This window comes from Stenella coeruleoalba (assembly GCF_951394435.1).
Source record: "Stenella coeruleoalba genome assembly, chromosome: 19".
In the NCBI taxonomy this organism is placed as follows: Eukaryota; Metazoa; Chordata; class Mammalia; order Artiodactyla; family Delphinidae; genus Stenella; species Stenella coeruleoalba.
This window is the reverse complement of record NC_137165.1, coordinates 45686617-45711286: the sequence shown is the minus strand read 5'-3', so window position 1 is coordinate 45711286 and position 24670 is coordinate 45686617. Positions and strand designations below refer to the sequence as shown.

Here is a 24670-nt window from a genome sequence, read left to right as displayed (position 1 = left end):
TCTTAACCACTGAACCGCCAGGGAAGTCCCAAGGGTTTCTGACTTCTACATAGGGCTTCCCTTTCCCCCTAGCAATTAGGAACCAAGATTTTTTTATGAAATGGTTGTTATCTCCCCAGAGAAGGAGCCATTCAGCACTTGGAAGTTCACCAGCTCTCCCCCATGAGCTCTGCGCAAATCCAACCAACAGTTCTAGAATTTGAACCTTCCAAACTAAAAGGCCGGTCTCCAACAGTTGCCATAGCTACCTCAGCTCTCTGAAGGGCCACGCTGGGGTGACCACTGCTTCCATTTTATGTGCTGCTTCTCATGCACAAGAAAGAAAGAAATAAGATCTTTTTTGAATTGCTCTTTTCTTTGATCTCTCCTTTCTTGTGAGATGATTTTGGGATATTTCACAACTATGAAATGCAATACTTTTTAAAGCTGTCGTTAAACACCATGTCGGGATTTGACCATTTAATTTATGATAGGTGTTGCCATGCCCTGATATTGGCTTACTGATCTGGAAAGTGATTCTTTGAATGCGAGCCCTCTTTTTTGTGTTAGCATGGCTCACCGGGTCATTAATTATCCCATTGATATTCATCTGTAAGTGGGAAAATTCCATGGCAATGAATCTGAATGCAAAAAGGAGGAAAAGATACGACTTAGAATGCTCACACACTCCTGTCTATCATTCGACTGCAGGAATGAAGTAATTTCCTTGTTAGCAGCACCTTTTTTTTTTTTCCATATCAAACAAACTACCAAAAGACAGACCCAGGGTTAAGGGCCAAAAGGTCTCAGCACCTATCCATCCTCACCTACCCAAAAATACTCTTCAAACCCACTTGGCAGGGGTCTGGACCGCCACCATCCCAAAGCAATGCCTTCGGGCTAAAAATGACTTCTTTTAAAAATGCACCCACTTCTAGGTGTAGTAATGCATTAAACAGCTACTATTTGTGTACTTCGTTTATCAGACACTCTCTTTTTTCTGTATACAATAAACCTTATGCTTTTCTTATTATTTCAAAATTATTCATTTTAGGAAATATTAAAAATATAAACATAAAAGAAAAATCACCAATAACCCTATAATCCAGAGAAAAGCACTGTGAAAAACTCTTTCCAGTCTTTTATCTTTGCATATAAATGCAATTTTTAGTAAACATTGGTTCATATTTTATAATATGCCTTATTTTAAGATTTCAAGCCCATTTCTCAATGCCACTTACACTCTTTAAAATGTTCGCTTGAGGGCTTCCCTGGTGGCGCAGTGGTTGAGAGTCTGCCTGCTGATGCAGGGGACACGGGTTCGTGCCCCGGTCCGGGAAGATCCCACATGCCACAGAGCGGCTGGGCCCGTGAGCCATGGCCGCTGAGCCTGCGCGTCCAGAGCCTGTGCTCCGCAACGGAAGAGGCCACAACAGTGAGAGGCCCGTGTACTGCAAAATAAAGAAAAGAAAAAAAAAAAGTTCACTTGATTAGTTAGCTTGATACATACAGATAAGCATATAACATACGCACACTCTAGAGAATTAGAAGCAGAACAAAACTTGGGCATCCCTGTGCCCACCTTCCAGCAAACGGAACATCACTGGAGCTTGGGAGCCCCTCACTCACTCTATCTCCTCATCTCCCTCCTTCATCTCCTCCCTCCCAACCCCCTAAACCCTCTGGAAATCATTCTTGCATTGCAATCATCATTCCTTTGCTTTTTAGTTTCTTGTTGGAAGTTTTTTTGCTTCATGGCTTCACCATATGAGCATATGTATTCCTAAACAACACATTGTATATATTTTTGAATTCTGTAGAAATGTTCCTATTATTTTTGAACTCCCTAGAAATGGAATATCTGTTCTCCCGTGACTTGCTTCTTCCCCTACATCGTTAGCCAGGTGCATCCTGGTTGGTATTCTGGGGCTTTAATGCATTTGCTTTCACCACTACAGACAATTTCGCCATTCTCCTGTCGATGGACATTTGGGTCCTTTACTGTTTTCTGTACACAGTGCTACATGAACATTCTTGTAAACGTCTCCTGGTGCACATGGGAACAGTTCTCTAGGATAGTTATGCAGGAGCGGACTTGCTGGACTGGTGGGTAGCACAGCTTCCACCATACAAGTAATGCCAATGTACTGTCTCAACAGTGATGTATACTGTTGTCCATCCTTGTCAGCACTTGTACTGATTGGCTTTACAAATTGTCACCAGTCGCACGGGAGTAAAATGATACCGTGGCTTTAATTTACATTTTCATGACTGTTAGTAAGGTCAGGTGTTCTGTTGGCTCTTTTTAAATTTTTTTTGGCCACGTTGTGTGGCATGCGGCATCTTAGTTCCCTGATCAGGGATTGAACCTGTGGCCCCTGCATTGGGAGCAGGAAGTCTTAACCACTGGACCACAAGGGAAGTCCCTGTTGGCTCTTTTAAATGTTAAATGACCATTTCTATTTCTTCTTCTATAAAATGCTTATCTATGTCTTCTGCTCATTTTTCTTTTAGAATATATATATATTTTAAATCCTTTATATAGTCTGGCTATTAATCTGATTCTTTGACACTTGTGTGTTGGAAATATCTTTTCTCAATTTGTAGTTTGTCTCTCCTCTTTCTTGATGTTTTTTAATGAAAATAAATTCTTAATTTTAATGTAGCCAACTGTATCCATCTTCTTTACAGATTGTGATTTGTACCCTGTTGTCTTAAGAAATCCTTTGCTAACCTGGGGTCATTATGACATTCTTCCTATTTTCTTCCAAAATCTCTACAGTTTTCCTGTGCACATTTAGGACTTCATGTGAAATGAATTTTGGACTTCAGTGTGATATTTAATTTGTGGTGTGAGGTATGCATTGTGAATACCAACGTGTCCCAGGATCTTTCCCCTGCAGAGCCACATCTGTCACATAACATAACTATAAATATATAAGTCTGTCTCAGGGCTCTCTGTTCTGTCTGTTCTGTTTTTTTGGTTGTTTTGCCCTAAGGCACACCATCTCAATGACTGAAGATTTATAAGTTTATAAGTGCAAAAGCCTCCCTCCCCACTTTGTTCCTTAAGAGTCCTTGACTATATACATTTAAAAATCAGCTTTTGGGGATGTTCATCGGAATTGCATTGAATCTATAGATTATTTGGGGGAGAACTGACATCTTGGAGACATCGAGTCTTTCTTTGGTAAACATGGCATATCTCTTCTTTTATTTGTGCCCACCATGAGATAGTATAATTCTGTTCCTTTTCATTGAACGTCCCTTTCTTGGGGAGAAAACTCTTTTAAGACACGGAGCATACACTCCTATATCCACAGGAATGTCCATTTCTTCCTCTCCTTTGATTTTAGTCTCTAGCCAGTTTTGCTTTCCTTGACCAGGCAGTCCCTAGGCCCATGAAGATTCTAAAGAACAAAAGATTAGCCTCAGATTCCTCAGAAGCCTCCCTGCAGAAACATCAACCAGCTATTGACTCACCATTTATGAGACACAAATATGTCTGCTTACATCTTCATTAATTCCATCTTCAACACAGTCCAGCAGCTTATATTCTGGAATGTTGGCACAGTTTATTGGCAAGGGTTGAGTTACTGGTGAGTTCACGTCCAGGTTCACTGGTTCATCACTCATCCCAACCAGCATCTACCGAGTGGTCTCCACATGCCAATACTTGACCAGACTCCAGATGCACTTTGTTGTCTGCACAACAGGTTCACCCTCACCACCCCCTCCAGGCCGCCCCACGCCCCTATAAGTGGGTAGCAGTAGTCGGATCATCATGGCTTTACCCATGAGGAAACAGAGACCTGGAAAGCTCAAGCACCTTGTCCAAAGTCATCAAACTCACAAGTTTTAGAAGCAGACCTCAAAGGCAGGCCCTGGCGGGTGCGGGGAGAAGCGCTCCCAGCCGCTGGCTCAGGTTCCCTCCGGAGCTCTTGCCCAACCTTTGGATGTGCGATAGGAGCGCTGCTGCCCCTGCTTAGCTCACACGGATCAGTAACTGCAAAGGGGCCTGACTTGAGAATCGTGACGCTAGGGACTTCCCTGATGGTCCAGCGGTTTAGACTCTGCGCTTCCACTACAGCGGGGGCGGGCTTCGATCCCTGCTGAGGGAATTAAGATCCCACATGCTGCGGGGTGCGGCCTAAAAAAAAGGAAATTAAAAAAAATTTTTAAATACCTCTACCACCTGCCTGCTGCGGCCTAAAAAGAAAAGAAAAGAGAAAGAATCCCTGACCCTGTTATCAGTAACCATCATGCCGGGAAGAATCTTCAGCAGGGTCAGAGGGAGCAGTGGGTTAGCCCCCAGGAAGGCATGGGGGCGGGGGGGCTGGCTCCCTTTTCCTCCCCACCCCACCCTACGCTCTGGGAACTGGTATTTGCGGAAACTGCAAACGTGTAGACTCCTGGTGACGAGGGCTTGTTTTCCACTTAGTCTCCTGGAGGAGGACTCTGAGGATGAGGGAGACTTGTGTCGCATCTGTCAGATAGCCGGGGGTTCCCCCGCCAATCCCCTCGTGGAGCCGTGCGGCTGCGTGGGAAGCCTGCGGTCTGTCCATCCGGAGTGCCTGAAAACATGGCTGAAAGTGAAAATAACATCAGGTAGGTGGGAAAGGCGGAACGACACACGTGCCGAATACTTAACACGAGGCGCCGCCCTGTGGGACTCGCAGCCTTGACGACAGCTCACGGCGGCAGTCGCTCGGGGGGAACGGGGCCCTTGCTCACAGCCCCCGAAGGACAGGGGCAGGACTAAGCTGCCTTCAAATTATGGGAGGGAAATGAGTTTTGTTTTGTTTTGTTTTGAAGGCTGAGGGAAGAATCCTGGAACGTGCTGTCGAATTTTACCCCTGCTCGAGGCCTGAGCAGAGATGCTAAGATTGCCTCCCAGGAGGAAGGAAACTAGAATTGGGGCTATGGCTGGGTCTCAGTAAACACACAGCGGCCACGGCAGCTGGTAGACAGACCAGTTCTGCTTCCTTTTACTTGGGGAGAGGGGTTGGGGTAGCACCTAGGAGCTGAGCCCAGCTGCCCTTTTGCGGCAACGAAAAGAGCAGTGATCTAATTTTTCTGCCGCCATATTAGATAAAGAGAGTCCCATTGTGCTCATTTTGTCAGCTCTGTCTTTAACAGATCTTGTAACTGGGTGTGAAACCCCGTTCTCAGCTCCCGAGGGAGGTTATAACCTAAATACAGCCATGTCAGTAGGTCGGCTGTAGTTTCCCTGGCAGAGAACAGATTTCTTCAAAACATTTAGGAACAAGAGCAACTTGAATAACAACAACAACAAAAATAGGACGCCAGGGCTTCCCTGGGGGCGCAGTGGTTGAGAGTCCGCCTGCCGATGCAGGGGACACGGATTCGTGCCCCGGTCCGGGAAGATCCCACATGCCGCGGAGCGGCTGGGCCCGTGAGCCATGGCCGCTGAGCCTGCGCATCCGGAGCCTGTGCTCCGCAACGGGAGAGGCCACAGCAGTGAGAGGCCCGCGTACCGCAAAAAAAAAAAAAAAAAAAAAAAAAAAAAATAGGACGCCAATGGAAAGAACACTTCGCTTCAAAAAGACCTAAGGCTTTTAGACTCCCCTTTCTGAAAACTTTTTACCCCAGAGCCAGATGCTGTTTCGCTTCTCCTCCATGTTCTCCTCCTTGGTTATCATTGTGCCAGACAGCCCAGGAGACCTAGAACTTGACCCTGTCCCCGTGGCGTGTCACCACGCCCCCTCAGCAAGCACAGCACACCATTTAATCAGGCAACGAACACACAGGATGATCCCGTTAACGGTCTCCTCCCTGAGGCCCTTTCTCCACGTCTGCAGGAGAAATGTAGGAGCGCCCACTGCCCGAGCTACATAAATGCATCTCCACACAGTGAGCAGGGTACCCAGCCCTTCCGAGAGCAAAGAACAAGTGGATCTCAGCCGCTAATGACTGTGCTGTGCGATGTTTTATCTTACGAGAAATCTGGGCTAATTAAACATCTAGCACAGAAAAGATTCCTCATGAGATGCGTGATGAAAGTACTGCTAAATGCTTGTAAATGCTAATGCTGGCCTGGGTGTGATCTGGCAGGATTAGACTGGAGGACACATGGGACCTTCCGTAGCCTTAAGTGTTATAGAATGATGCTTTAAAAAAAAAAATCAAGTCAACAAAATGCAGATAAGGGATCGCTGTTCATCCTTGTCTTTTGAAATTCTCTATTATTTACTACTTCTTTGTATCCCCAGCGGGGAAAAATAGAACTGGGGTATAAAACCCTATCTTTACCAAATAAATTCAAGTAACTGATTAGTCCTCTGTTTTCTTTCTTTTTTTTTTTTTTTTTTGGCTGCACCTCTTGGTTTGTGGAATCTTAGTTCCCAACCAGGGATTGAACCCGGGGCCCCCTGCAGTGGAAGTGCAGAGTCCTAACCACTGGGCCGCCAAGGAATTCCCAGTCCTCTGTTTTCTAATGCATAAAATAAACACTAGTACATCATCAGCCAAAATGCAGCACCTACGCCAGGGGGAAAGGGCATATGGCAACATGCTTGCTTAGACATAACAGCCACAGATCTGCATCTTCCACTTTTGCACTGGGGAACAGGATAAGCGGAGGAAAAAGCGCTGATCCAGAATTCACGTTAAAAAAAAAACCAACAAACCAGCAACAAAGGAAGCCTTCTCCTGTTTCTTTTCCCAAATGAGGCTGACAGGCTCAAGCATTGGCCCCAGATACTGCCATACCAGTGCCCACACATGGCCCCAGGGTCCCTCACTCTTCTCAGGTGGCAAGTCACCTGGGCAGGAGTAAAGACAGATTTTTAAGCCACAGATCGAGGATAGCTTCTGCCACCAATTCGGTCCTTACTAATTTATTTGCTTGGACCAGTGTTAGATCTGCCCGGAAAAACAACAGTAACATAGACATAATATTCACTCTTCTGGCAAACGCTCGTGTTACCGACTCTCAGCCTCCATGTAGTAATTCTAATTTTATGAACCAATATGTTTATATTTAAACAGAAAGCAAGACCTGTTATTTAAAACAGGTGAAATTCCTGGGAATTTCACTCACAGGAAGCTTGCATCATAATGAAAATGATGACAAAGGAAAGTTTTTGGATCTCAGGTTCAAGGTCATTTTCTACCTTGAGCCTGAAGAAAAAGAAAACTGACTGACTTTAAAAAAGAAGGCCAAAAAAAAGAAAAAAGAAGGCCACTGAAACGCAGCATTCCTCACACACACACACACAAATTCACTCGCAAAATGTCCACACCAAAAGGGTTACGTGTAACAAAATTCTTTCATTTAAGGAGCAGATCTTGGCGCCGTGGAGACCTGTGAGATGTGTAAACAAAGCCTGCTGGTCGACCTGGATGATTTTAACGTGGCCGAGTTCTACCAGAAGCACCAGCAGTCCCGGGTAAGAGCTGCTCACACCGGCTCTGGGTCCACAGGCTAGAGTCGGGTAGAGGCACAAGGTAGGAAGAAACGTTCCCTGATACAAGGAGCGTAGAAGCCCTGTGCAGGGGGTGAGTCTGGGAGGCTCCTAATTTAGCTCGCTTCTCTGAGAAGGTCTGTTACTAAACTGGACCACTGGAAGGTTGGAAGACTTGGTTGCTTGGTTGCTGGGGTCCCACTGCTGTCAGGGACAAAGTAGGAAGTTACAGTAGCTGACTGGACACACGGAAATAGGAATAGTCTGGCAAGCTTCATGCCCAAATTTGCTGAAATAATTTAATAACAAGAGAAAAAAATTAGGGTCTTGGAGGAAATAGTCTCCAATTTATATATCAAGTAACTCTGGGGTAACAAGGGACTGCTTTGCTCAAGGTTTAGGAAGCACCTACTGTGTGCTTTTTTTTTTTTGGCTGTGCTGCTCGGCTTGTGAGATCTTAGTTCCCCGACCAGGGACTGAACTCAGGTCCTTAGCAGTGAAAGCACCGAGTCCTCACCACTGGACCACCAGGGAATTCCCCTACTGGTTAAAAAGGTGCTTTTTAACACCTCGTGAATTAATTCTCCTGTGGCATTTGGATTGAAGTTCTAATACCGTGAAAGAGTTAACCTTAGGTGGGAAGGTGACTTATGCCCAGGATAATAGTTCACTGCCCAATTCTCAGGCAAACAATCTTCTATTTAGAGCTGTACTGCCCGAGATAGAAGCCACAAGCCACAGGCAGCTCACGAACAAGTGGTTACTTCCCGCTGAGATGTGCTGTGTTATACACCAAATTTCAAAGGCTCAGCATAAAAAAAAAAGAGTAAAATATCACATAAATAATTTTATATTAATTATATGTTGAAATGATAACATTTTAAATATACTGGGTTAAATAAAATATATTACTGAAATTAATTTTACCAGTTTCTTTTTACTACTTTAATGTGGCTCCTAGAAGTTTTCAGGTTACATACATGGCTTGCATTGGTGGCTCAGACTGTATTTCTACTGGGTGGTGGTGCTGATCTGGAAGATGCCTTGAACCACATAAGCAGTCAGTAGATATTTTATCAAAAGAAGAGAGCCCATCATTCCCATTAAAATTCAAGACTGACCTCCCTCCTCACACAATTAGGAAAAACATGATTAATAATCACGACTGTAAAGCACATAATTTCAAAACTATAAAATCATTGTTAGCAACTAAAATGTCACTCTTCAGAGGAGTCGCTTTGGCTTTCAGATCATTAGCCTGTCTGTATCCAGACCTTTTTTTGCAAAAAGTACAGCTGAGTCAAAATGGTGCCCGTGAGTGTGGGCAATCCTGTAGTTACCTTTTTAAAATCCTAAGGTTGCTAGACAAGAAAGGAAGAAAGGATAAAGGAAGGAAGGAAAGGGAGGGAAGGAGAGAGAGAGAGAGAAAGAAGGGAGATTTGAGCAGCACAACCAGTAAGTGTGATATAATGGACAGAACGCCATCCCAGCCTGGAAGATTGGGCGTCAGGAAGTTGAGGGGAGGGAGGCGGAGAGAAAGGAAGAAAAAAGTAGTTTCCTGAGAAAACAATTCAGTATTTTGAGTCCCTACATTTTGAGGCCTGAGGGTCTCAAAGCACTCAGTCGTAACCCCCAGGCACTGAGATCTGAGATGAGAAACAGAAGCGACTCACATTCTTGGACCCTGGGGATGCTGCAGTCAAACAACTGAAAGGAACCAGGCCCTCTGAGTGCCTGAGGTCAGGGTGCCAGCTAGATGCAGACAGCTTCTCTGAGGTCATTTCAAAGAATAGATTATTGCAGGGAGTGGAGCCTGCGGGACTTGCCGGGAAGGACAAGACCAGGCAAGGCCGGGTTACCCGAATCCCACCAGCATATTCTGCAGGCATCACCACCTCCATGCAGCCCAGGGGAAAGCCTTGTCTAGTAAAGACCCCTGTTGGTCCCAAGCATTTTCACCTCGTTCTCCCTCTGCGAAGCTGCTGCCGCCACCACACTGCTGGCTCACCAGGGGCACTTGTAGAACTGGCTCTCTAACAGCAGCTTTTTCCAGCTGCACAAAAATGTGTGCGTGCGTGCAGCCCGAGGCAGCCCCCCCCGCCAAAAAGCACTCCAACTTTGACTAAGATGTGAACCTCAATCCTATTCCCTTCCCCAGAGTGGCCCTGTGACCTTGAGGAAACTACACCAACTCTGGATATCTCAGTTCTCTCATCTGTAGGAAGTGGGAGATGATAAGTCCTACCCCGAAGGATTGGATGTAGGAAAGGACCCCAGTACATCACCTAAGACAGTGCCTGAGCAGAGAAGATTCTTGGTGAATGAGAACCGTCCTATTACAGCCCCAGAGATGCCTGACCTATTTAGACTCAAGGGAGAAAGCTAAGGGTACCCGGACCAAGCCAGAATCCATCGCGGAACAAAGCCAACTGGCCCCCACAGGGGTCATACCTGTAACCTCGGCCTCGCTGCATCCTACCAGCTGAGAGAATGGGCTATGAGCACATTCTAAAAAGAACCATGAAAGTAATCGTGTCAGCCAGGGTCTGGGCAGGAAAGAGATGGTGGCACGTGCACAAGGGGCGAGTGATGAGAGCTGAATGAAGGGCCAAAATGTGGATAGTGAAAGCAACGAGGAATGATTAGGCACTCTGGGACCGGCAATTGACCACCCCTAGGCCTGGAGTGACAAGGGGAGGGGGCAGTTATCAGGAGGGCTGTGGCTACAGGAGAGAGTCACCACCAGCCTGCGACCTTCAGTAGGGGAAAGCTGCCATGGCCACACCACTGCCCAGCAGAGAGGGGACGAGGGGGATAACTACCCCAGCCCCTCTCTCTTCTCCCGCCCTCTGGTCTCCAGCTAGGGTCTCCCATTGGCTGAACCCAGTGGGGAGCCAGAGGACAAGGGGGCCTAGTTAATGCAATCCATTGAGACCAGCCAACGATGGGCCACAGAGCAGGGTGGAAAGTGTATCTGGAGGGGAAAATGGAAAATATCCAGCACAGTAATTACACGACATAGAAGCAGAAGAGAGTTCAAATTAGTTTCAGTGAGAACTTGACAGGCTGTCAAAGCCTTTTGAAAATGCCCTTCATTATAATCACAGGAAGAAACGAGATTGACAGACCCACCCTGGTGGGAGAACAAAGGTCCCAAGAACCAATGTGCAATATTTATCTGCTGATGGAAAGCAGTTCGGCTCACACTTTTACAGCAGTTCTGTTCCGATGGCCCGTGGTGAATTCAGTGCTGTCTGTCTGCTAACAGTCTGAGTTAAACTTGAGACACTAGGGAAGTGTGACTTCGACAAGTTTAGAAACTCTCCATGGATGAAGCCCAGAGTAACTGTCATTTAGCACAAAGATAACGAGGATGGAATACAATCTCCGCTCGTCCCCAGGTGGGAGACCCTTGACCCTTGGAGGCTGATGTGCACACCTGTGCTTCTGAGGTCCAGGCCCTTCTTCCGACTCCCAAACCCTGGCTCCTCTGGGCCCTCTAAGCCAACCCTCAACGCCGTTCACTCCTTGGCAAATGGGTTCCCTTCTTGAGAAGTGGGGTAGCTGATGCCAAACGCAGACATGTACCCAGAGAGGGTCAAAACCAGAAGAGGCTTAGAACTGGTTTCCGCTCAGACTGGCCTGCACTTAACCTCAACTCACTAACTAGCAAACTAACTCACTAACTTATTTTCTTGTGCATTTTTCACATTTAGATTTTTTTTGGTTTTCCTTAGTTATAAAAATCACAAACACACAAAAGTCTCCCATAATTGAAATTAACATTTAGCTGCATGTCTTTTTTTTTTTTCTATTAAAATACTGATGCCTAGGCTCAGCCCTGGAGATTCTGATTTAATTAGTCTGGGATGGGACCAGGGGTCAATTTTTTTTTTTTTTTTTAAGTGTGGAAAAATACACAGAAGTTTAACTCATTAACTTTTTTTTTTTGCGGTACGCAGGCCTCTCACCACTGTGTCCTCTCCCGCTGCGGAGCACAGGCTCCGGACGCGCAGGCCCAGCGGCCATGGCCCACGGGCCCAGCCGCTCCACGGCACGTGGGATCTTCCCGGACCGGGGCACGAACCCGCGTCCCCTGCATCAGCAGGCGGACTGTCAACCACTGCGCCACCAGGGAAGCCCAAACTTTTAAGACACATGTTGAGTGCCTGCTGTATGCCAGATACTGTGCTGGGAGATACAGCAGTGCCCGCGGTCAACACAGTCACTGCCGTACAGTGGGGAAGTGGACCAGCAGGCAGCGACCCCGGTGTGGGAGGATCAGAGCAGGGGGTAGACGAGCAGCTGTGGACATAGCGCAGAGAGGCCTGACCTGCTCTCAGGACCAGAGAGACCCTCCCCACAGAGGAGCCTTTTAAGACCGGAGAGGAAAAGGGTGAGCCCTCCACGGCAGAGGCTCGTGAGGGCAAAACCCTCTACTCACGTGGGAGACAGACACCTCCCTCAGCCTCTGACCACAGGCGGTGGACACACCCAGCAGGTGCCCAGTCCGCACCCTAAGTGGTCTCTGAGGTGCCCCTGGGCTCGGGTTAGTGTATGTTTTCCTGGTTTGGTTCACTGCTGCCCGCGGCCTCTAACACTGAAATCCGATTATCCCTCCATCTCTCAGACTCTGAGCGGTTCCCTTGGGCCCCGTAGGGTCAAGGCTTGTTACCAGACTTGGAGCAGCTAGATTAGGAGCTCCTATAGGCCTGGAGAGCGGCCCCCTGAGGCTAAAGCAGCTGGAGTGGGGGGTGCCCAGGGCCTGGACTAAGCACCTTGGGCTACGGGCATTTCGTGGTCCAGTCACTGGCTGGCAGCAGTTCACCCCCGCCCTAACTCAGAGATGCCTGAGGGCTTCCCCGGTGGCGCAGTGGATGAGCGTCTGCCTGCCGACGCAGGGGACGCGGGTTCGTGCCCCGGTCCGGGAAGATCCCACGTGCCGCGGAGCGGCTGGGCCCGTGAGCCATGGCCGCTGAGCCTGCGCGTCAGGAGCCTGTGCTCCACAACGGGAGAGGCCACAACAGGGAGAGGCCCGCGTACCGCAAAAAAAAAGATGCCTGAAAATTAAGCCCAGCAGGCGTTCCACACCCACCGCCCACCTCCCAGCAGTGCTGCCCGCGAAGCAACCCCACATCTTCCCGTGTGCTCTTTAACCTGGACGTGGGACTCATGCTTGACTGACTGGTTGGTTGATTGGTTTCTGAGTGGAAGGAAGAACTCCAGGATGACAGCAGGTAGAGCTCCAAGGAACATTCCAGGTTGCAAAATGGACCAGGAGAAAACAGGTTTAAGAAAAGTTTAGGTCATAGATTGTACATTCAAATGCCATAGAGGCCAGGCAGATAAACAAATGATCAGAATCTCCCAAGTGGCATCAACTGGGAGTGGTGGCCATTGTGACAAAATTGCGAATACTCTCTCCAACGGAAGAAGTTCATGTCTGTCCTCCTTTCCTTCCTTCCTTCCAACCAGAGCACATCCACAGGCCAGATTCAGATTACTGCCTACCAACTGTTGATCCTTAGTTTAAAGCAGGGGTTCTCAAAGATGGGTGGTCCCCAGACCACTAGCAATAGCATCACCTAGGAATTCATTAGAAATGCACATTCTTGGGCCCCACTCAGACCCACTGAATAAGAATCTGGGGAAAAGGGTGCCCACCAACTGCATTTTAAAAGGCCTTTTCAGTAATTCTGATACATGTTAAAGTTGGGGCCACTAGAGTCAATAGTCATCACTGGTCCAAAATTATACATTTTTTCCTCATTCTTTCATCTGTGCATATATTTATTGAGCACATACCATATACCAGGCATGGGCTAGGCACTAGGAGCACATGGGAAGGGCAGGGGCAGGCAAGGCACATGTGGTCCTTGCCCTGAATCCTAGCTTTAGCTCTTGCCTCTTGTTGGATGTTTTCTCGGTTTTGCGAAATACCATGTCCACTCGTATTAGCTCATTTTGCCATAATGCCTTGAGAAACAGGCAGAACAGAGGCTACTTCTACCCGTTTATCAATGGAGTCCCTTTGTCCATGCACAGTTAAAAGTCTACCCAACCTCGCAGGGCACGGTGGCCCCAGGCTGCCTATTCTGGGGGCCCAGGCCCCCTGTGTGACGGAGACGTGCCCTTGGCCCTGCCGCACAGGAGGGGCTCAGAGGGCCTCCGGCTGTCATTGCTCAGAAGCACAGGCCTGACTCGCTCCATCCTGGCCTCAGACAGATGTCCTCGGACACACGCAGTCACCTAATCACCCTCACTCCTGGGAGCGTCCCGTGAATACATCTGAAGACTTGACAGAACGTTCAGCCAGGCTGTCTGTTTCTTCGAGCGGATTGTGTTGAGAATTTCCACCCGTAGCAAATCTCTTGACTGAAATGAATTTTAACAAAATGAAGGGGCAGGAGAATAGGAAGAAAAACATCTGGCAGGTGGGCTGAGCGCTCCCGAGCCCCCGTCCACTGCTTCACGTGCCTCTCCCTCCCCTGAAAGTCTCCCAACGCCCATCCCCACCTCTGCTGCTGCATGTGGGCAGCAAAGGGCGATGCAACTGGGTTGGGGCGGGGAGGGGAGGGAGCAGCTCCAGTAAATAACGCTCCAAAAACTAGCTCATTCTGCCCTGACCGAACAAACACCATGGACGGAACTCTTTCTGATAACAAATCCCTCCCACTTGTGGCTCCGAGTATAGAGGACGACTCTGAGCTGACTATGAAACGCCTGCACTGATTGGCTGGCCCGGCCCTTTTGTCCAGCATCACAGGCTCTGCAAAGGGCACACATAAAGGAGCCGGGCCAGTGAGATTTATGGTACCGGGTAACAGGTTCCCTCCCACAGACCAGAGAAGAGACACAATCTGCTGGAAATGACTTTTCAAATGATCTGCAGAAAACATTAGTGGAGATTTTCCCATCTGCATGCCTCCGGGTCTTATGGAGTCATAAAAAGTAAATGATTTCCCTGAATGCTGTGACAAACCTGATAGTTCCAAGCCATTTTCTAGCTGATTGATTTGCCATTACGCATCGGAGTGTCTGTGAGCAGAAAGGCTTCCTGGCGAAGCGAGCGCTGGGGCGAGGGAGCCATCGGGAGCTCACAGGAGGCCGCCCGCACCAGGAAAAGCGAATGAGGGACAAGGCTTGGTTTGTGTGGAGGAGCTAAACGGTAGGTAGTCTGGGAAGGCTTCCCAGAGGCAGTGGCTCCTGAGAAAGACCGCAAAGGAGGCACCAGCTCTTGGGGAAGATGGGAGGAGGCCATTAACACAGAAGAAAAGTAGCAACAAGCAACCTCCTCTCTGCCTGCTCTAGGCCAAGGTCAGGAGAGAAAGACTAAAACAGGAGGCAAACCGCTCAGGACTGTTGACTAGAGCCTTTAAAGATGGGTCTGTAGGGTGGTGGAGGGGTCTCGAGCAGTGACCTTGGGGCCAGCGGTCACCAAGATCTGGAGCTGGCCCCAATGCAGAAGGAAGAGCAAATCGATCTTTGCTCAGCTTGGGCACCTTTTCGGGCAGCTGTTTCGTCCTAGAAGAGGTGTGTTCTGCGCCAGCTTCCTGAGCTGCCCTCGACGGGATGGGAACAGGATGATGGGCCTGTGAAGCACCTCGGGCCGCCGAAGAAGGAAGGAGGAGGCGCTGAGATGCTCTCTGGGTCAAGTCCGAGCTTCGGTTCTCCTGGGAAGATGGTGCCGAGCTTTCCCAAGGGTGATGTCAAGCGCCATGCCCTCCGCAGGGGATTTTGCACCCCCAGGGCTTCCTGAGCACCGTCTGGCCCATCCCCGACCCTCCCACCCTGGAGACTGGACATGAGGACAGATGGGGGTGTAAAGTGGCCGGCAAGGAGGAGTCATCACCAATCCACGAACTTATTGAGGGTCGATGCAGGTCCACAGGCTGAGGCTCTGGAGGACAGACGCCCAAAGGAGCCGAGGACAGAGGCACCGTGGTCATCCAGACAGCCAGATCCTCCCTGGGAACCTCCGTGTGCTCTCAGCACCAGTGAGAAAAATACAACGCAACCCACCCACCGAGAAAAAGCAAAAACATTAACAAGTGCGAAATGCCGTGTACAGAGTAAAGACAAATGCTTAGGACTCGGGGGGGAATGACTAGATCAAATGAGGGTATCGTCAGGAAGCCTTCTGCAAGGAGGTGACACTGTGACAGCTGTGGAGGAAGTCGTGCACGCAGCCTTAGAAAGGTGGAGAGTGGCAGAGGAGCATATGCACAACAGAAGTACCTAAACAAGCCAAGAGACCACACAAGACAGAGCATGAGCAAAGGCCCTGAGGTTCACAGGGCACGCCCTCTCTGGGGGTCAAATGATCATAGAACAGCCAGGGCGGGTGGGGAGTCGGGGAGCCCCTAGGTGAGACCATCGTTAAGCCCATTTGTAAAGGGAGAAGCGTACAGAACTAAGGCCTGAGGCCCTTTCCCTGGGCAAACGAGGCATCTAGGAAAATCAAGTGCCCCCTCCCACCCCCATGGCACCTGTGCCCCAGATTCCCCTACAGACAAGTCTGCCTTCCTAAGACACACATCTCATCGTGTTTACCTCTCTACTCAGAGGCCAGCAGCTACACACGTACATATACACAGCGTGACGTCCAAACACCTCAGTTCTGCCTAACATGGTCTCCCACCTTACCATCTCCCCGGCCCATGCCAAGATTTTTTAAAAATTCAGAACAAACACCCTCCCCATATACTCCAGCCATACCAGTGAGCAGAGAATTTTGCCCAACATACGCTCTGCCCTCTGTGTGTGTGCCAGCGTGCAGTGCCTCTGTCTGAAAGGCCCCGACCGCCCCCCACAGCCACCTACCGAAGTCCCTCCCATCCTTTAAGGACCAAAGATGCCATCCCCCACGTCACACGCAACCAGGCTCTTTCTTCCCCTTCGCATCTCCCTCGTGGCCATTGACACATCCAGCTGCTACCGGAGCCATCTATGAACGAGGCGCTCTCTCCCACATCACAGGAAGGGGCCCCAGCAGGGAGATGAGACCTTTTGCCCTGTGTTCTCCAAACACCCAGCTCAAGGCCGTGGCAGGTAGCTGCTCAGTAAATGTCCACGCGGACTCCCTGGTGGCACAGAGGTTAAGAATCCGCCTGCCAATGCAGGGGACACGGGTTCAAGCCCTGGTCCGGGAAGATCCCACATGCCGCGGAGTAAACGTCCACGGCCTGGGGCTAAGCCTGGAGCTTTCTCAAGCATCCCCCACTAGGCAGTAACGGATTCCAGGATGGCTGCACGGCCTCCACCCTGGATTCCGCTTCTGCTCTGTTCTCTGGTCCTCCAGGACAGGGCTTGCCTTGGGGCTCGGGCTCTCGTCCTATTTCTTGTCCCCTCTTGGCCTGGTACCCTCCACCCCATGATGTAGACCGTGTATATTTTACAGATGAACTCAAGAGCTTCCTTGTCCACACGCAGGCACAACACGAGCTGATGAACTCAGGCTTGTGCCTGGTGCTGCTGCTTCGTCTCTACGAACAGAGGTTTGCAGAACTCATGAGACTCAACCACGGTCAGGATGCAAGAGAGAGGGTGAGTCCGGCCCTGCCTGGGCCGTCGGGCAGCAGCCCCGCCAGCCTTGCCTGCCGTTTATTAGATGTGCGTCCCCTGAGGTCCTCCAGGTCAGCTGGTGGGATGTGGCGCTGTCGTCGTTAGGACTAGGACTCAGCGGCTGCCGGGTGTAGGCACAGTGGCCCTCTGGCTGAAAAGTAAGTGACAGTCACGTAATTGTTAAGCAGGAGTCGTAATGAAATGGTCAGGAATGGCCATATAAGCAAGTGAGTGTCTAGGGGTATTTGCCCCCCCAGAATAGAGGCCAGCAAGGTTGCGGGGTCTGGGTGTACGTTACGCGTGGCTGCCCCCTGCCCAAGCAAGGAGGATCCACGAGAAGCAGGAACCCTCCCTGCCCCCAGCCGGGGAAGCTGTTTGTTTTGCTTTGGATCCTAGGGTGTGTTATTCCAGCGTCTGTGTGTGTGTGTGCCAAGAAACAGAGGTGCTGATGGGGTCCCATCTGTCATTAGAGACGTGACAGTGTATGTACCAGAAATGATCATCTGCGGCTGCCCTCCTTTAATAAGAGAACCGAGGCCCTCCAGGAGGCCCTGTGGCGTGGAGAGAGAAGCCTAGGTCCGCTACTCTACCAAAATGCGGGCAACGGACAGGCCGACCTCTGAAATGTACAAGTACACTTGGCTGTGGTCGAGTCAGAGCCCTGAGCCCCAAGGGGCTGCCCTCCTGGTTAAATGCCTCCCTGTGGCCAGGCCAGGAAAGAGCACTGGCAGCACAGGGGCACCTCCCTTACCTTAAAGCCATGCCAGGCGCTGACATTTTCTTAGTTGTGGGGTTGCCCGTACACCCCTTGAGGCTTGGAACTCAACCTCTGCTCACATCAGAAGGTCACCACTGGAAAGAAAGCCAGTATGGCAGTGGGCAAGCCACCGACGGGGCCGCGAGACAGCTTTCGTGATGCTCTGCCCCCTTATCTGTTCCTCTCCTCTTCACTTTCCTCTCCGTGTCTCTCCTCTTCTACCTCAAGTGGACAAGAGGCATCTGTCGGCACCAGTCACTGCCTGGAGGCTGGACCCCACTGGCTCCAACCCAGTCCTCCACCATGGCCTCAGTCCTCGCACCACTGGAGGCCGAGGTGATCCGTTTGGAGCCGTCCCCGCTAGAAATGCTGGGTTCAAACCATTAATCGTAAGAACTCGAGATCTGTCCCTACATCTTTCTGACTTCAATTCTCCCCTTAGACCCTAAGCTCTCAATTAAGACAAAAGGCTGGGTCTTTGCCAAAATTGTCTCCTCAGGAATCTCACCCTCTTTCTGACCCAGGCCTGTCCTTCCTTTCACTCTTCCGTAGTTTTAGTGGTGACATAAATTCCTCAGAGAAATACATTTTTTTTGAGAAAGAAGTACAGGAAGCAGGAAATGATCCTTTGTTTAACATGTCTGTAACCTCATTTTCATGATTCCACATCTTTTTAATGAACTTTTTATTGCACACTGAACTTCAAAGCACCTAGGGTTTGAGAGAGGTTACAGATGGCCACAACATCAACAAACAAATGCAAGTGACATTAGCCTCCAGGACTGCAAAGCACACACAAGAAGGCAACAAACAGTACAACCCGTTGGATGAAAACCTAGGCCCTAAAGCATTGGCTCTAGAGAACGTTCTGGTAAAAACTATCCTAGAGAAGCAGTAAGTGATGCCAGGAGCAGGCCGGGAGCCAGAGAGGAAGGAAGCAGAAGGGACAGGGCAACACTCTTCTCTCCCCACAAGCTTACATGTAATTTGAGATTCCCTGAAATAGATCTCACCCATTTAAACCACCAAGCAATAACCGGCACAAATAATCAGTTAAGACGTACCCAGAGGGCTTCCCTAGTGGCGCAGTGGTTAAGAATCCGCCTGCCAATGCAAGGGACACGGGTTTGAGCCCTGGTCCGGGAAGATCCCACATGCCGCGGAGCAACTAAGCCCGTGCACCACAACTCCTGAGCCTGCGCTCTAGAGCCTGTCCTCTGCAACAAGAGAAGCCACCGCAATGAGAAGCCCGCGCACCGAAATGAAGAGTAGCCCCCACTCGCCACAACTAGAGAAAGCCCGCGTGCAGCAACGAAGACCCAGCACAGCCAAAAATAAATAAATTTTTAAAAAAATTTTTTAAAAAAAGAGGTACCTGAATGGAACTCGGAAGACAAGTGCCTTCTGTCAAATTCACACTCTTCTGGATTTGAGTCTCAGTATTTTCTTGTAGAAAACACCCACACTCTAAGGGTAACGTTTAGCAAAAGAGAGGCACTACGATGGGAAAGGAACCCTCCTTCCCTCTCCTTCACCTACCAGAACTAAAAAACCCATTCATGCCAGGCTTCTGGCTGTGTCTCAGTAAGACACCCAGTGATGAGTGCCTGTCAACGGTAGAGATCGTTCATTCACTCCTCTATTCATGCCCTGGCCTGTATCAGATGCTGAGATGGGAATCTGGGAAAATGGCTACCAAACATGATACCATGATGTCTCTTTCTTTGAGGAGCTTATGATCAAGTGGGAAGATGTGACTCACATATTTAGAAAACCAGTTAATAATCAGAAAGTAGCCCTTGGTCAAGAGAACCAACGGACCCACTGACTTCCCAGCGGCTGTGACATTGATAACCCAAGATCTTCCCTGACTGTGGCCTCCTGGGGTTTCCAATGATCCTATAAACAAATAATTTGCCTCCCCACTGAGGCCGTGAGCTTGTTGAAGGCAAACCCAGGTCTTCTACACGTGTCTCCCATGATGCCGGGCACACAATGAATAATATCTGACTGCTGACCAAGTCCCAGGCACTACGGATGCCAGGAGCACTGAGTGCTCACAAACTTGCTAAATTTTGTAAATTTTGCTAACCTGTCAGATAAGGATGCGGTCTGCTAAGGGTTGCAGAGGCAGGGTGGGGGGAGGATGTGGTCACTGGCAACTTGGGACATGGACTCCTTATCTCTTTTGTACATCACAGTCCTCCAGTGCCTAGAAAATGCCTGGCACACAGTAGGTGCTCAGTAACCTTCTGATACTCAAACAATGAACTAATGAACCAATACCTGCTTCTTCCAGGAGGCGAGTCTTGAGTTATGTTTTGGAGAAAGTGATAGTACAAATTTGTGGAGAGAAAAAGGTATCCTAGGTAAAGGAACACTCCCGAGTTCAAGGCATATTTATGTATTCAAAGATTTTCTGCGTGCCTACTATGTGCCAGGTTCTAAACTAGATTCTGGGAATACAAAGATGATCAAGACAGGCTTTGGGGACTTCCCTGGTGGTGCAGTGGTTAAGAATCTGCCTGCCAGTGCAGGGAACACGGGTTCGTTCCCTGGTCCGGGAAGATCCCACATGCCGCGGAGCAACTAAGCCTGTGCGCCACAACTACTGAGCCTGTGCTCTAAAGCCCGCGTGCCACAACTACTGAAGCCCGTGCACCTAGAGCCCATGTGCCTAGAGCCCGTGCTCCACAACAAAGAGAAGCCACCGCCACGAGAAGCCCGCGCACCGCAACTAGAGAAAGCCCGCACACAGCAACAAAGACACAACGCAGCCAAAAATAAATTAATCAATTAATTAAAAAAAAAAAAGACACGCTTTGCCTAAAAGGGACTCAAGAGTCTAAAGAGACAGACATGTAACCAAGATTATCAAAAAATGTACCTTGTGTAATGACAGGAGATGGAGCCATATGTGGAGGAACACAGAACAGAGTTAGAGGACGGGAGGGGCCCCTGTTCTCACCCCCTCCTTCCACTCCTTCTCCAGGACAGACTCTCCAGTCAGGGCCTTCAGGGACACAAGCCAACGTTGCAGAGGGCTTGCTTTTCACCCAGTTAGGTTGTACTCTTTGCCCTCAGTCTTCCCACTGCTCTGGGAGCCTGGTGGCAAAGCTGCTTCCATTATTGCTCTTGTCCACTGATCAGCTGAGGGGGTGATGCGAGCTGAATCTCGGACCAGGGCTGCTGGGGAGGGAAGGGCATTCCACGCAGAAGCGAACGCAAAGGCTCAGAAAGGAAAAGACTTGCGCGTCTGGGAAAGCCAAGGAGCTGAGCGTGGCCGGAGCTGGCAGGAAGCAAGCAGGATGTGAAGGGTTTGTGTGAAGCTCTGGGAGGCCACTGAAGGCTTTCTAGCCTGGGGCTGGCAGGCCGGGAGATCTGCGTTTCCGAGAGAGAACTCGAGCGGCCATGTGGAGGGTGGGCTGGAGGGGGAAAAGCCCGGCTGGGCGGCTGCTGCCCTGGGACAGGGTGAGAGGCCCCACGTGGGGAGCACCGGAGGTGGGGGGCAGGTTTAGGAGGGCACAGAGTGAGGTACAGGCTGAAGGGAGCATTGCCTGTTATTCTCTGCAAATGCCCAGCAGGAAAGTGGCCTTTTCTCACTTCAGCTGTTCACGATGGGAGCGTCTCCAGAGAACACAGCGCCCCACCAGCCTCACCTGATCCCACTTGGGCTCACCCTTTAGTGGGGACACAGGGCTGTCCTGCGAGGTGAAGCTAAATGGGCTTGCCCTTCGTCCCCGTTCTCCCTTTCCGCGCCTACGCGGGACACTCCAGTATTCAGGGCCTACACCCCGGGGCCCCTGTCCTGGGCTTCCTCCTAGCCCTGGGCGTGATCTGTACCACACTCTCCATTCCCCCCAATGAAATGACCCGGGACCCCGAATTCCTCTCCCTGCCTGCCCATAGCAGCTCCCCTAAACCCCTCAAGTGCCTAATCTGCTAAACTAGGTAAAATAGAAAGAATCCCTGTCAGTGAGTCAAAAGGCAGAGCACTGAAGGGCCCCCAGGCCCTCCGTGAGGCCCTCCTGGCGTGAGCGCCCGCCTCTGTCTTCCGCCCCCGGTGCGCTGCACTGACACCTCCCCTGTAGGAAAATGTTCACCTGGACGGGAGGGGAAGGGATTGCAGTGGCTGGCCTGGGGGGCAGGGAGGGTCTCGAAGTAGCTCTGCAACCCCACTGGCCCATTCACGAGTGAGGCTAGATGGACTTACTCTAGGCCCTCCCCATTCACACCTTTTCTACAAAACCGAAAACCCTTGCCTCAGAGGACCGAATCTACCCAAAGGATGCAAGGCCCGGGCTTGGCCCGCAGCTGGGAAAGCTTTCCCACTCACCAAGACGGCGCTTCCTGGTGGCGTGTGAGAGTTGGTTTAGAAAGATGCCACCCCCTGGCGTGGAATCTAGAGGCAGGAGGAGGTCATCCTAGCAGCCTGGAGAGAATGGAGGCCATCGCTAGCACAGTCCTGATGTATCATTTACCAGGTAACCAGGACTGCTGCTCTAGAAGAAACTCCATCCTTCTCCTGCCCTCCCCCTGGCCTTCTGGTGAGAGGGACCCAGAGACCACAGCTGCCTCCACGCTGGCCAGGCAGTTGCCCTAGTAACAGTGTCCAGCACCCCTTATTTTGTCCCCCAGCCTGTCACAAAGCCCCTCTTCCCCCTGGGGGAAGAGCAGCGGCCCCTCTGCAGCCTGGCACAATGGGCTCCCGTGGAGTACACAGTGTTTCTTATTGTGGCATAAAAGGCCATAAAGTCAGAACAAAGAGGGAGCCCAGAGCCCTGATGGGCCCGCTGCTTCCTGCCGGGCAGAGAATACAACCGATTGTTGAAAAGCCAGTGGTGAGGCAAGTGGCCAGTTAGCACGGCCTTCACCCCGCGGCCTGTAAATGCGGTTTGGACCATCAGGATGGGATTCTGCGATTCAGATCAATTGCTGAAAGGAAGCAAGTCTGTTCACGCTGCCAAGTTTAGAAGCCCCGAACCAGCGACGGGGACCTGGGCCACGGCCGAGGCTGTCAATAGGAGGAGCCTAAGCCCCACAGGTGCTGACCATCGCACTGCCCCCAGCACCTCCGCGCGTTTACTCTGCCCCTTTAAGGTGACGTGAGGGATTCCTAGAACATCCCCGAGACTAGGGAATTAGACATCTGTTCACAATTGCTTTGGAAAAATGATTCATTTTTCATTGTCTCCTTTCTCATAGTTGTCAAGAAATTACCCACAACCCAGACCGGAAGAAAATGAAAGTAGGTTTGGGGATCAGTCCTGCCATGTTGCGGTGTTTGCTAATGTGCTCTCTTTCGGTGACTGTGTTGAACCTAATGGTGTGGAAGGAAGTAATGACCACCACCCAGAGGCAAAAATAACCCCACAAAGCCTGGGAAACTCTAACTGCAGCAGTCGGGAAGGCGTGTCCAAGTATGCTGGATGCAGAGGAGATAAGGATTCTAATTCATCCCGAAAGCGAGGGGAAAGGCCAACAAAGGGAGGACGGCCTCCTCGGGTGTAGGTTAACTTGCTACAGGTTTCTTCCTTTCCCTTTGCTGGGATTCACCAGCGTCCAGCCCTTGGGGAGCCCCTTGGGTTTTCTTCTAAACCTTGGAAAGGCACTGTTTAGCCATTACCTGAGGGGACAACAGTCATTCACAAGCTAGTACTGGATTTTCTCACTAATTTGGCCCATTCAAGTGGGCCTGTTGGATTCAGAAGTTGAACAAGGAAAACAGGTGTCGGGCAAAGTCAAAGGCGGCGGGACAGCTGTCTTCAAGCAGGTTCATTATCCCATAGAAAATCCAACTGAAGAAAACGTGCTCAATTAAAGCAGGCGGGCTGGCAGTCAGACTTGGGAAGAACTTCTCCATCAGCTGGGAGAACAAACATTACAGTGAACTGGGGGGGTGACAATTCCATGCCCAGAGGCTGTTCTGGCGAGAAATTTCACAACTGCCTGCCTTCAAAGGTTTAGAACAGCGATTTCCACGCTGGCTCCGCCATGGGAATCACCTGGGGAACTTACCAAAAGTACAGATTCCTGGGCCCCTCCCTGAGATTCCGTTTCAGGTGATGGGGTGGGCCCCTGGTGATCCTGATGCAGCCGGTCACGGTGATGCTTTGGGAACCCCCAACAGACCCGTCTGCAGGAGAAGCTAAACCAGCTCAGAGCTCCGCAGGGTGGGGCCCAGATGACGACCCTACAGCACCCAATCTATTATTCAGGGCGCGCAGTCCCGAGAACCCGGGCTGACCATTTTCAGAGCGGGGGGGAGGGCCCTTCCCTCCGTTCACAAAAGGAACCCGCAGAGTCCCAGTCCCGGGCGCCACCGCGGGGGTCCAGCCGAGCCGGGTGAGGGCCCAGCGCCCCCCTGCGCCCTCGCAAGGCCCTGGGGCCACTCGGGGCGGCCGGCCCGACCCCGGCGCCGTCGCCTGGGCCAACCCCGAGCGGCTGCTCCCCCTCGGGCAGCCGGGAAGGGAGAGCGGGCAGGGAGCTGTGAAGTCTAGGACGGACCTTTGTGTGCGGGCGCACGCACCCGCTCTGCGCCCGGCCTTTGGCGAGAGCCCCTGCTCCGGAAAGGGCCCCCGCGCCTCGGCCAGGACGACTCGGTGGCCCGAGGCACCGGACAGGGTCTCGGCGCCGCGCCCGGCTGCACCCCTCCCCAGCGCACGCCCCGGAGGCGCCCGCGGTCTTCCCGGTTGGAGGAAACCTGCTGCTGCCGGGCGCGCCCGGGTGGGTCTGGCTGGGCAGGGGCGACCCCTAGTGCCCAGCGGGGGCCGCTGCCGCCCTGCTGCCTGGGGAGGCCCTGAGCAGGATGGAGAGCCTCCCACCCACACCCCAGCTTGGGGATGGGGAAGGGGCACCCCGGCTCCAAGCCTGAGCCCCAGGGAAGGGGGACGTCTCTAGAGGGCAGGAGAAGAGCACTCCTGGGGTGGTGCTTAAAAAGGAG

The 24670-nt window shown here is 50.9% G+C and overlaps 1 protein-coding gene across 1 annotated transcript in view; it reads left to right on the top strand.

The window, feature by feature from the left end:
* MARCHF10 (membrane associated ring-CH-type finger 10) overlaps positions 1–24670 on the top strand; it is a gene marked incomplete at its 3' end in the record, with an annotated part of 82572 nt that overhangs the window by 56178 nt on the left and 1724 nt on the right. Inside the window, exons 6-8 of the mRNA XM_079905231.1 lie at positions 4421–4587; positions 7282–7391; positions 16839–16952. Of these exons, the coding sequence (XP_079761357.1) occupies positions 4421–4587; positions 7282–7391; positions 16839–16952 (391 nt within the window). The remainder of the gene's footprint in view (positions 1–4420; positions 4588–7281; positions 7392–16838; positions 16953–24670) is intronic.